The sequence below is a fragment of the Chlorocebus sabaeus genome, chromosome 13 (assembly GCF_047675955.1).
Source record: "Chlorocebus sabaeus isolate Y175 chromosome 13, mChlSab1.0.hap1, whole genome shotgun sequence".
Lineage (NCBI taxonomy): Eukaryota > Metazoa > Chordata > Mammalia > Primates > Cercopithecidae > Chlorocebus > Chlorocebus sabaeus.
Window position 1 is genome coordinate 43,152,991 of NC_132916.1, and position 13,603 is coordinate 43,166,593.

At 35.4% G+C, this 13,603-nt stretch overlaps 1 protein-coding gene across 8 annotated transcripts in view; it reads right to left on the bottom strand.

Annotated features, from left to right (window-relative positions):
* Positions 1–13,603, bottom strand: part of FAM184A (family with sequence similarity 184 member A) — a 137,273-nt gene that overhangs the window by 39,557 nt on the left and 84,113 nt on the right. For all 8 annotated transcript variants that reach the window (XR_500003.3, XM_008007211.3, XM_008007212.3 and 5 more), the window contains 4 exons: positions 10,990–11,112; positions 6,129–6,290; positions 3,188–3,309; positions 2,585–2,735 (listed from right to left, as the gene is read on the bottom strand). Coding sequence is in view for 7 of the 8 variants with exons in the window: in XM_008007211.3 (XP_008005402.3) it covers positions 2,585–2,735; positions 3,188–3,309; positions 6,129–6,290; positions 10,990–11,112 (558 nt within the window). In the remaining variant the exon portion in view is untranslated. The remainder of the gene's footprint in view (positions 1–2,584; positions 2,736–3,187; positions 3,310–6,128; positions 6,291–10,989; positions 11,113–13,603) is intronic.

Here is a 13,603-nt window from a genome sequence, read left to right on the forward strand (position 1 = left end):
TTGCTTTAAAGAATTCAAACGTATACACTGATCAACCCAAGAAGCATAATTAGCCTTGGACTAAAGTGTAATCATTGGACAGAAAGAGAGAACACAATGAAATATTACAAGGAAACTAAAAGATACAAAATTGACTGAATCGTAGCACAGAATGAGAATAATAGCTTTTGGAAAATTCCATGAAGTGAAAAATATCTGATTCAAGTAAAATGAAAATTTTATGCTTTTAATGCTCATTTTCATTTTTAGATAGGCAGGCCACGATGGCTGGCTTAAATCTAATTTAACTCTCAAGAGATTCATAGGAAAGACATTTCATTTCTTTCCTCTAAATAGGATGAAATTCAGGTGTGTTAAGGCATAAAAATCTCATGTTTTCACTCAGAAATAGTTAAAATATGTGAAAACACATCCTCTGATGCTTTTTCATAGTACATGCCTCTGCCTAAGCCCTAGGCACACCAATTCCATTCCTCAGTCTTACTCCTTTAATATCACAAATGCCAAGCCAGGTCTGTTTCCCTTAACGTGCTGAAGGCTGCTGGCCTTGCAAAGGCTAAAGGAAATGAATGAGACCAGCAGGAGTGAATGCAGGGAAGGGGTCCTAGGGGTAGGGCTGGGGTTGGAGGTTATGGGGAACAGGGCTTAGCAGCAGGGGAAGGCAAGCAGAAGGTGGTAGAGCAGGCTTTAGAGCACAGGCTCTAGAAATCCATCCAAAGGAGTCCAGAGAACAAGATCCAAAGAGCCAAGAAGGAAGGTTTTGTCCATAATGACATTCCATTTAAAAAGAACCACTGGTCCTACTATAATTTTTTGTCATCTAATATGCCTAGAAAGAATGAAACCTTGAAAGCGTCATACCCATTTTTACTTTAATGGGGCATCTTTTTGTGCACCTGTTTTCTTAATTTTCTTCAGGCACAGACAATCCTGGAGTACAACAGCTACTTGCCAGTTTCTCCATGGCAATGCGTGTGCCTAAACAATTTAGAAGTCGGGAGAAAGGAAGATATTATAATCTTGGAAATGGTCTGATGGCATGGAGCATCACAGAATAGTTTTACCTTTGGAACCCATTAATTCCTGGTTATCTTGATATTTATGGTTAATCTGCTTTGAAAATCGATTTAGAAATTCTGTAAAGCTGGCAAAAACTGGAGCTAATATGTAATACATTATTTTATGATATACAGAACCACAAGATGCACAGCATTAGGCCCTCTCAGGAAAGAACACTGCAGAATAGAAACCCAAAGGAAAAAGAGAAGAAAACAAAATTCAGAGCTGTATGGATGACATCTGACAAATTAATACAAGAGATTAAAGGAGTAACAAATAAAACAATTTGATAGAAAATAGGTAGGAGAAGTGGTGGGCCACTTCACAGTACAAACCCAGCCAAAAACTGTCTATGTTTAATACTTTCTGGTTGAAAAAATATATATTTATTAAATAATCAAACTAATTTAATCTTTCTAGATGCAGAATCTTACTACTCGTCTAATGATAGGGGATCAGTACCACTCTACTCGGCAAAATCTGTCCTTCTGGGTCCCTAAAAGGAATGTAAAGTAAGTCTATCATAAGCAATGCTAATATGGTATCCAATTTCTAGTAAAAGCTGTTTCCATGTTCTTATTTTTGTCTGAGTTTCAAGTGACTGACAAAAGCTCATATATACACAAATGTAAACATGCACATATATTCTCTCTTTTCAGAGTAACATTATAAATTATTATGAGATACCAAACACAAATTGGCAGGCCCCTAGTATTCTTGAAAGACACTGCATGTATGTAGCTATGTAACAAATGATCTTACAAAAAGTCTATCCTGTTTATTTTGAAATTCATCATGCTCACAAATAGAAAGATAATGGTAGGTTTCTGGCACTACATTATTGAGCTGCTTCCTGTCTAAGTTCTACACTTGCTTATCAACTGGTGATTCACGCAGTTAATCCTATTTAATGACTCACTCTGTGGAAGAATGCTAAGAATTAATAAATTTAAAAGTTGTGTAAATGAGTGAAAATGTGTACATTCTTTTAATTACAGTTACAAATGTTATGGAAATAAGCGAGCATAACATAAGAACACAGATTTAGGAATATTACCACCTTTTGTTTATGTTATACTCCAAGGGGCTTAAACTATTTTGAAGGATAGCAGGATTGAGAAAAGTAAGCTGTTCATTTTTGATAAGTGATTTTAGGTAATCACGATACATATAATAAATTCTACCCTCTGTTGCCCAAACAGTATCTAATGACATGAAAAAAGATGGTATACTTTCAAAAAATAGGTAACTTTCCCATTTAAAATCTTAAATATATTCAGGTCAAATATTAAACTAAAAAATCATAATACATTCTTCTCAGTATTCATACTGCACATATAACAATGATTAGCACAATGTATAAGTTTATAAATACATCTTCCTGGCTTTATGTATTTTTAAAAATTTTAAGTTTGCCCCATGAAAAATAACAAAATACAGTGAATTAACAGAGTTTTACAATATTTCCCTAGCTAGAGAATGTCAAGGGAAATGAACTTTCTAATTAATACAGATTATTAATTACCTGGTTTAAGAGATCTTCTACTTTCTTCTGCCATGAATCTCTTGCTGCGTTTTTCTCTCGCTCTTTCAACTGCAAAAGTTGAGACATTGCTGACTTCTTATCCTCTTCATGTTGAAGCCTTAACTCTTCACGAAGTTTAGAACACTCTTGCCTAAAATAAAACAAACACATTTACTTTGTAAAGAGAATTGTTCCTCTCACTGACTGTAATAGAGTCCACGGGTTTTTTAAGTGCTTAATTAATCCTCTTCAAAAGTCTATGACGCTGAGTAAAAGCAGATTATTTACTTAAGGACTGTAAAGTAAACTGGTAACTTACCCCAGTATCACTGATTTATCAATTTATTAACAGCAGAATAGGTACCAGAACAAAGAAGTCTTCTGATTTCAGGTTAGTTTTCTGCCTATTTTATATTCAAGGAAATGCAAAAAGTAAATCTGAATTCGAACAGAAAAAAAATCCAATTTCTCTGTCTCTAATCACAGGAAATTTCAATTTAAAATACTGCTACTATGTCTTTAACAATAGGATAATATGAGTTATACAAGAGAAGAACTTTCTTGTATGTCTTTATTGCGAAGATTACAGAACAGAAAATGTACCTAAGATTTTCAGTCCACTTGATTTCTAAGTCATGGGCCATTTTGTCCACTTTGAGCTTCTCGTCTTCTTTCATGGCAGCAATTGTTTCTTCATGCTGTTGCCTTTCTTGTTCTAGCTCACCCTGAAGAATAAAAACTTTTCAATGAAGACTAAACTTCAAAAACAAACACTGCTGGTTAATTTACGTAAGAGCTTGTATTAAAACTTTTAATTTTAAATACAGCCCAATAATTGATAATGCTATCTGTGAAAATGACTCAAGATTTTCTGAAAATAAAATATGTAAAACAAATTTTGTATTTTAAATGTTCTTGTCTAAACTGTATTTTATTAAGGCTTATATTACAAATTATTTAAATAGTTTAAAGTCAGCATTAATCATCTTAATTATACTTTACATGTATTAAGTATCTAACGGTAGATTGATCATCCAGTTACCTTCACCTGTACACCCATTACACAGACAGATATGTTATTCAAATTCACTCATACTCATATTCGAAAGTATGTTACTTGCTCAGAACTTAAGTATATAGCTGTATCTAACTGACATGATAAAAATAAGTATGCAGAATTTAGGCTACTGTTTTTATTATGTAACTTCAAACTAATTGTCCATGTGTTTGGTGTTATGGTAATATGTGGCAATATATACAAGATTCCTGTAGATTAGCATGAATCAAGTGGCTCTGTGGAGCCTGGGGATAGAGGTGACCTGTTTGGACAACAGTGGCAGCCATCAGCCCCTGCCAGCAGAGCAGCTGCTCTCGGGACACAAGGCAGAGGAGGAGCAGATGATGGTCTATCTTCCTGTTATCACAATGACCCTTTCGAGATCACCCATTTGCTGATGACATGTGGTGTGGCAGTTTTTGAAGGGTATACCCAGATTAATGAGAAAAAAGCAAGCCAATGTTGAAATTGCCATTCTACATTGTTGGCCTGGCTACTAAGCAGTAAGTTTTGAAAATTGAAGGCAGCCATCTTAGCCAACTGTTCTTTTCACTAAGTGTTCTGCCTCTACTAACTTCTGTATTTTCCACCAAAGGCAACATTAAATGGAGTAGATTGCTTAAAAAGTATTTCTTTTCCTCAATGCAAAGTACATCGTTAGACATTATTGGGGTAGAGGAAAAGAGGGTAAAAAAAAAAACAAAACACTTTGTCTTAAGGAGCTTACACAGAGTCGTGGTAAACCAGGATGCAGCATCTATATTTTCTCAGTTAAAATTCTGCCCAGCAGAAGAGAAAATGAACAACTGATAGAGTTTTGCTTAAAATGTTTATTATTTTCTACTACTGGACAGAAGTACAATGTAAACATGAAAAAAGATCTGAAAGAAATGAAAGTGAATCACTAAGCTCAAAACTCAGTGCCAGGACAAGCAGGGGGAAAGGCAACCAGGATAAAATACCTTAAAGTCAGGAACTGGGTGCGCACCAAGGCAAGAGAGAACCTCCATTATACCATATAAACACAATCTATATTCAACTAGCATTCATTAGAAATAGTTTGACTGTTTACTTTTAAATATATTTGTATTACCTTAAAATACCATTTTCCTTTTATTTTTTGACAATGGAAAAAACACGTCTTAATATAGTTTGGTCATCCAGTTCAGTTTCACACCACAGAATGCTACCATCGAGATTATAGTCAATATATTTGGCATCACAGAAATTAAATATATCAAGTTGTATATTATACTACCTTTAAATTCCAATTATTCCTTGTTATATATTAAAACTGTCATATCACACAGCCACTGGAGAAAGGTAAACATAAGGAAATGAAGATTTGAGGAAAATGAAGTAATTTATTGTCACAAAATTCAAAATGGAAGATAATAAATATTCAATGCGCACAGAATATAATTATATCATAGATAAAATACAAATATAATTATTTTCACTAAAGTGCCCTTGTTTATATGCTTTTGAAATGTCACCAATTCTAAACTAAAGAAAATTTGAAATAATATTAGTAAAAGGCAATATTTACTGAGTGTTTACTATTTTGCTAAGCACTGTGCTGTAAATGGTTTATGTCATTTAATTATTACAATAGTGCTGTGAAGAGTGTTATTACCCCCCACCCCTCCTTCATTGTGCAGATGTGGAAGGTGAGGCTTTGTCCAAAGTTACACACTATGTGGAGGATTCAGAATTTACATACAACGAACCCGACTTCAGCGCCTATAGTCTAAACCCATCTCTCTGAAGGAAAAGATTAAAAACTCCCTGGGTACGACACACGCAGTTTTATGGATTATTTTTGTCTACTATCTAAGAAAATCCAAATCTTTGCTGTGCTTCATGAGAGTGGAATTAAAAAGACAGAGTCTTTCTGAAATCTGCAGACACAGAGAAACACTTACTTGCTGTATATGAGAGTTCTAACTCTTACCAGTAAAAGAACTGCACATTCCAATTGTTACGGGTTGAACTGTGTCCCCTAAAAGATATACTGAAGTCCTACCCTCCCAGTACCTCAGAATGTGACTTTATTTGGAAATAGGGTCAGTACAGATGTATTAAGTTTAGATGATGTCAAACTGGAGTAGAGTGAGCCCTTGTTCCAATATGACTGGTATCCTTTTAAGATGTGAAGATAGGCAGAAACGGAAATTATGCTGCCGAATGCCAAGGAATGCCTGGTGCTACCAGAAGCTGGAAAATACAAGGATGGATCTTCCCTTAGAGTTTAGGAAGGAACATAGCCATGCCAACACCTTGATTTTGGACTTCTAACCTCCAGAGCTATGAGAGAATAAATTTCTGTTGTTTTAAATTCCCCAGTTTGTAGTACTTTGTTATGGTAGTTCTAAAAACTAATATACTAATTATATACAATGTGCTGTTTAAATAGCTGTAGGTCAAATGGCTAAATCATATTTCTATTTTGCTGCTGTTTAGATTATAGTAGAATTATGAAATTACCTCCACATTTAATAGAGCATCCTTGGTCTCCTTTAGGCTGTCTTTAGTCAAATCAAGCTCATTCTGAAGCCTTTCCTGGGAGTCCTGAAGACTAGCAATAAGTCCTTCTGCAGAGCCAAGACCTTGTTCACTTTTCCTTACCAGATCTTGGAGGCGGCCAATCTGTAAGTAAATAGGGTACTTTTAATATACTTCATTGTAATAGAACAGCAAAATAGTCTTACAATTTCTTCCTATTTTATTTGGTTGTAATTTTACTGAATGGACAATTTCCTGATTAATTTGGAAAAAGCACTCAAATAACCATGACAGTTTTCTTCTGTTGTGTTTTGAAAAGACTTTCATATTTAAGATTTTCTTTTTTCAAGACAACCATGTAGAGGAATAGACACACCTTTGTCTAACAAAGAGAATTCCTAGTTCTACCATATAATAAAATACCTATAAGAAGCTGAAGCAAGATAAAGATTATATAAAAGAGTAAAACAAAATTTTAGATAAAAATATCTTAAAAACCATTCTTTAAAATTTAATCGTATATTTCATTTGAGTCTCTATCTCCTATTTGCAAAGGGGATAAATTTAGGTCAATATTGATAAGCTGGTAAACATATTATAAACTAGAGTAAGTTGTGATTCCTGTGTTTCCGTACAAAATTTGTCTCATGAAATCTTTAAGAGTTGAATTTATACACTCTTGAAATTAGGAGCTAACAGACAATTGTTGATTAAGCATAACCCTACTGTAAAGTTACGAATACTAAAATACATACATGAAATATTTCAAATTATTTAGGACAATGCTATAAAGTAAAAACCTCATTCTTACAAAATGGCCTAGCCTATGAAATTTCTACAAAAATTAAAATTGATAATTTAAAATAAATACCTATTTCTCCTTGGAAATACGGACATTACAAAAAAAAAAAATTCTCCTTCAATCCTTCTCTGACCCACTATTCCCTCCCCGGGTGCACAACCTTCTGGTCCCCTCTCTATGCAGGTATATGCTCTGCAATACTGGGGGTGGTAGTATTTTATCTTGTTGGTGTCTCTAAAGGAATGCTAATCTCATAAGATAATTAGGGGAGCTACATATCTTTTCCGTGCTCTGAAGTATTTTCACAGGAAAAGAATCACCTGTTTCTTGAAAGTTTGGTAAAATTCTTCCATAAACTAAATTATAAAGAATGCTATTCTAGGGCTGGGAGCAGTGGCTCATGCCTGTAATCCCAGCACTTTGGGAGGCCGAGGCAGGTGGATCATCTGGGGTCAGGAGTTCAAGACCAGCCTGGCCAACATGGTGAAACCCCATCTCTACTAAAAATACAAAAAGTAGCCAGGCGTGGTGGCGCGCCACTGTAATCCCAGCTACCTGAGAGGCTGAGGCAGGAGAATTGCTTGAACCCAGGAGGCAGAGGTTGCAGTGAGCGAGATTGCGCCACTGCACTCCAGCCTGGCAACAGAGGGAGACTCCGCCTCAAGAAAACAAACAAACAAACAAAAAGAATAGTATTCTAGTAACAATGTAAAGAATTCAAAGAAAAGGCCTATTAAGGCCATTACAAATCTAATTAGAGATAGAATATTTAAATAAGCAAAAACTTCAAACTTCTGCAAAGTTAAATGTAACAAAATGTAAAAAGCAAAGTAAGTGTTGAACATAACTGATCAGTTTGTTTTCTTAAATACAATAAAAATGGATACATGGAGAAAACACCTATTGTCTCCCAATAACAAAATCTCCTTATGCCATTTGGGGCATCTACTCACATTCTTTATGTTCATGTCATCTTAGTAAGCATTCAACTTAAACTCCAGAATGAAGCGCTTCATTGAAGTGTAAACCAGTACGGTCATCTCATTTTGTTGGTATGGGGATTGGTTTGGGGCAGGCACATGGTTTAAGCTTATCTAGTCACAGTGATCTCAGGACTTTAAAAGGAGCTCCTAGAAAAGGTTTTTTGCCAGCTGCACACACACCTCAGGGAATATATGATTGAAGCATGAAGTCAACCCAGAGAACAAACCCAATTTAAGAGAAAAAGAAAAGCTGAGTTCTATTGTCACAATTTCAGTTCTGAATCTAGTCTTGCCTGATGCTAACATTATCCTTGGACTTTACAGTCATATGAGTCAATTAAATTTTCTTTTTCTTTAGGCTAGTTTGAGCTAGGATTTCTGTCATTTGCAATAGAAATCAATACTCAGATTCTCCTTATTAATGTACAAACTGAGGGAATACAGTAAGTAGAAACCTCCTCCTGATATATCCATCTATCTGTATTTGTTCTTCTCTAATCCACTCTCCTTGCAATACCAGAGTGAGTTTTTTATAAATTACAAATACGGACATGAGCATAAGCCCCATCCACTGTGCAAGCATCCACGTATTTGCACTTAGCATCTTTCAACTGTTTTCCACTGCCCTTAGGATAACTTTTGAAATCTTTCATGGGGCTTATGCATAGCCCCTGCTGATATCTCCAGCCTCAGCACGGCATCCCTTCTTCTTGGTCTTTATATACTCATTGAGAGAAAGAGTAGCACTAGGGTTAAGAATTGAGTTCTGAAAGCATACTACCTGAAATGGAATTCTGACTTTATCTACTTATTATGTGCTGACGTGGGCAAGTTATTTAACTTTTCTGTGCCTTAGGAACTGGTATCTACTGCACAGGGTTGCTGTGAGGATTAAAGGAGAGAACAGTATAAAGAAGAGGCTATATAAAACAAAGTCTGGGACTCAGTAAGCATTAAATATTAATTATTATAGTTGCTATCACACTCCATTTTTTCTGGTGATATGGCTTGGCCGTGTCCCCACCCAAATCTCATCTTGAATTGTAACTCCCACAATTCCCATATGTTAAGGGAGGAACCCAGTGGAAGGTGACTGAGTTATGAGTTGTGTCTTTCCCGCACTGTTCTTGTGATAGTGAATGAGTCTCATGAGATCTGATGGTTTTTTAAAAATGGGAGTTTCCCTGCACAAGCTCTCTTTTTGCCTGTTGCCATCCATGTAAGATGTGACTTGCTCCTCCTTGTCTTCTGCCATGACTGAGGACTCCCTAGCCATGTGAAACTGTGAGTCCAATTAAACCTCTTTCTTTTGTAAATTGCCCAGCCTCAGGTATGTCTTTATCAGCAGCATGAAACAGACTAATACAACTGGTATTCTTACAATTCCTAGAGATTTCTCATGCCTCAGGGCCTTTGCATAAGCTTTCCTAAATTTATTATTTTGACAAGCCCTTGTTAATTACTTACCACTCTTTGTAATATGCATCAACCTTGTATTTACTTGTTTTTGTGTCTGTCTCTCCATAGTAGTGGGCACCATGTCTGACTGACTTATCACTGAAACCACAGTGTGTAACAGTGCTTTGGTACCTAATAGCCACTCAATATTTATTAAATAAATGAATGAATGAGTCAATTACAGAAAACAATTCATATATACTTATTAGCAATTAAGAATAAAATCTCTAACATCTTGGAATGAAGGTATCTAACTCCTAGAAGGACCCTAAATGCCTTCATTTTCTTGACCTTGGATTGTACCAAGGCAGTTGCTAGGCCATGTGTGCCTCTAAGCAGGAAAAAGGCAATACCCCTCAGCATGGAAGCAGTCCCAGAACATGGAAAGAGAAGCAGACAAAACTTGTGTGAACTAGGAAAAGACTCCCTTTATTCTAGGCAGACAGACTTCTGAGAAAATTTAAGTTTTTCTATACTTCTTCTACTACAAACAGTGCTGAAATTTTGTCAGCAATCCGTAATTATTTGCGTAGGTTAAATACACAAAAATGAAATTGTTGCATTAAAGCCTTTCTTTAAGGCTTTCATATGTGCCAATAAATCCCTTTCCAGGAAAATTATACAATTTTGTATCCCCATCAGCAGTTTCTGAGTGCTTATTTCTTTACCCTTATTAACACTGCATGGTCTCAATTTTTTTTATCATTGTTAATTTTATGGTAATGAAATGGCATCTCATTGATTTCATTTCCAGTTCTTATATTATACGAAACAATTTTTTTTTCATGTTCATCTTTAGCTTGTAAAAAGATAATCTGTGTGTCTGTAGTTTTCTTACTGTTTTGTAAATACTCTTAAAGTGTTAAGGACATGAATTCTTTGTTGGTCAATCTGTCAATCTCCTACTTCATCTCTCCCAGTTTTTCCTCTTTCTAAATTTTGCTTATGGTGTATTTTGATATAAAGAAGTTTTAGCTTTAACTGTACAAATATTCTATGTTTCAATTCATAACTTTGTTATCATGATCAAAAAGCTTTCTTTGTCCTCAGGTTTGTTATTTTTGTTTTCATATTTTATTTATATTCATATCTATGATTTTCATATTATAGTCCAATCCTTAACCCACCTGGAACTTTGCTGATATGAGGTTGAAGAAGAGCTGTAACTTCCCTCTTTTCTCCTCTTTCATTTATATCTAGTCTTAAAAGAGCAATATCACAGACTGTAATTCAGATTAAACCTATTGATTCTAGCTACCATCCTCAGTTTCTGTTGAAATTGTAGAACAAGAGGCAGTATAGAGAATAATAAGCCCTTTTTTGGCAAAAGGGCAGAGAACTCTCTTTTGTTCTTTTCCTATGTGGTGATATTTTGTTTTGCTTCTCCCCACAACAGCACCTTAATGTTTTTGACAGTAAATTTTACCTGGTGGAACATAACCAGAGTGTCATGAAAAATTCAACATCAATTAAAGTTTTAAAATTATTTTTATTCTAGATATTTTACCTTCATGAGACTCACCTACCTATACAACGTCACCAGAATAAGTTATTATTATTAATATCTATAACATAGGCAACAGGTCTAAAGAATTCTTGCCTCTTGATTGGCTGTATTCAGCTTGTCTTCCAGTACTTCCTTTAGGTTTTCTAGCTCTTGTTGGAGCTGATTTTTATCCTCTTCTAGGTTTAGTTTCTCTTTGTTATGTTGTTCTTCCAATTCCTTAGAAAAAGAAATTTTTAAAAAATTACAAAATTGCAAGTATTATATACTTCAAAGACTCCAAGAACAAGACTATTCTGTTTTGTATTTTGAAACTTTGCTCTTCAAATTGGCCTTACCCTTAATTAACAATATCTGAGTTAACAGTGACACCCATAGTGGCTTAGATTCTATCATTCTGACTCATTTACAATGTAGTTATAAGTTTTTAAATGGTGAGAGCATGTGACTGGACTAGATCAAGCTGAAGTCAAAAAACAGAAAATGTGAGATACAAAATTCTAATTAGGTTTTGAATTCAAAAAATTTTTTCCCTCAAATTCTTTTATGTTCACATAAAAAATGAAATTTAGTAACACTTCTACAAATCAGTGGTCTAGCGTTGGAACATAGTAGAGAATGAGCAAGTACAAAATGAAGGCAAATGAAAGAGCAAAACGGGTAAAACTGATAATTACTGAAGACCACTTACTATTTGCCAGGCACGCTACTTAACACTTGGGTAACAAAGGCAATAAGATATGGAGCCTGCCCTTAATAAGTTCATGGTATCAAGCAATTAAATAACATTAACTAAATTAGACATGCATAGGGAGTATGGGAGTATATGGAATAATTTAATAAAAATAATAATGTCTAGGTTGGCAGGGAGACCTTTAGAGAGAAAGCAATCCTTAAGCATGGTTTGAAGGAAGAAAAGGCGATGGAGCAGGAGGGGAACGTTGCATTCTGGGCATGGGAAAAAGCATGTGCTAACCACCATGAAGGCACAAAAGAGCAGAGTATGCTATATGCAGTTCAATATTTCTACAGTGTAAAATGAGAAGAAGAATAAATAAGGTTCAGTGTCAGAGGACCCCAAAACAAATCCGAGTTTGATGATTTACATTCACAGGTATAGTCACACTCACGGCTGTGATTACAGTACAGGACTCAAAGCACACACCACAAAGGAAGAAGGCACATGGGGTGAAGTCTGCCAGAAACCGGTACAAAGTTTCCAAGAGCCCTCTCACACAGGACACGCTTAATACCTCCAGACACCTGTGACAACTTGTGTGAAATGTTGTCCTTATACAAGACAGGCTGAATACTTCCAGCAACCTGTGACAACTTGTATGAAATGTTGTCTACTAGGAAAGCTCATGAGAGACTTAGTACCCAGGTTTTTTATCGGCGACTAATCATACAGGTACCATCTTCCTGTCACATGTCAAAATTCCAGATTCCCAGAAGGAAAGCAGGTGTTCAGCATAAACCACACTGTTTGCGTGGTTAGGCCACAGCTTAGGCCAGTGAGTCATTCTTATTAGGGAATGGGGGGATCCCTCCAGAAATCCAACTTCCCAGATGCCAGCCAAGGGCCAACTTGCCTTTTTAAGGATGGTAGCCTCAAGTCTACTATGTTAACAGTTTTCTGCATGGGTTCTCTGTACATTCACTCTCAGTTGTGGTGGGTCAACTACAGTTATGGGCAATACAACCCTTTTTGATAACTGAATAATAAGAAAAGAGAAGTCATCTTCACCTAAATGTTCCTTAAGAGAGAATCTGATACTGGAGGAAGACTTCTGGAAGGAGGCTGGTTTCAGCTTAGGTTCAGACATGAGGTAGACAGGCAAGAGAGGAAGAAAGAGCAAGTGATACACAAGTTACTCTGATAAAAAAAAAAGAAGGGTAGAAATAATGCTGCAATAGGGTGGTGAATATGTTCACATGTCATAAATTTCATGTCATCTGTCTTATGGCAACCATATTTTAAAGAAAGACTTTAAGAAATTTAAGTAGTTTAAGGCAGGTGCTAGAAAATTAAAATTTAATCAGGTGAAGGGATAATGAGGAGTAAAGTAATGAGGTAAAAATGACATTGGTGAAAGATGCCTTGATTCTAGCACTTATAACTTAATAGAGAGGAATGAAGGCTAAAGGCAGGACATATGCAATTTATTCCAATAAGAAAGAAAGTGGTTAAGGTGAAAATGAATGTAGAAATGAAAAATAATACCAAAAGATACCTAGGAAAGAGAGTACAGAAGAAGCAGTTACCACAGAACACTTTTCTGTAAAACTCTGAACATGTGATACAGGCAACCAGAATTGCTAAGCATGTACATGCCTCATATAACTAATGCTGTGCAAACTGGTTCCGGAATAGTGACCTGGCACACAGAATACTACAGTTAGAGTCTTGAGAAATAATGTGTCATTAATTTTTGTCTCTGGCTACATAAACATATAGTAATAAGTTTAGAAAGAAATAACATTCTAACAGGAAGTTTTATTTGAATTTTAAATTAAGTTTAGATCTTAAATATTTTTCCCAGCTAGTCATGTCACAAAAGGAAAGTACACTGAGGCAGATATCAATTCATATCCTATCTCTTCTTAATAGCGTTGTGGCTCTGAGGAAATCATCAAGGTTTATGTAACCTATTTTACCATCTATATAATAAAAATAACTTTAATCTCCAAGTCATAAGTATTAAGGTAT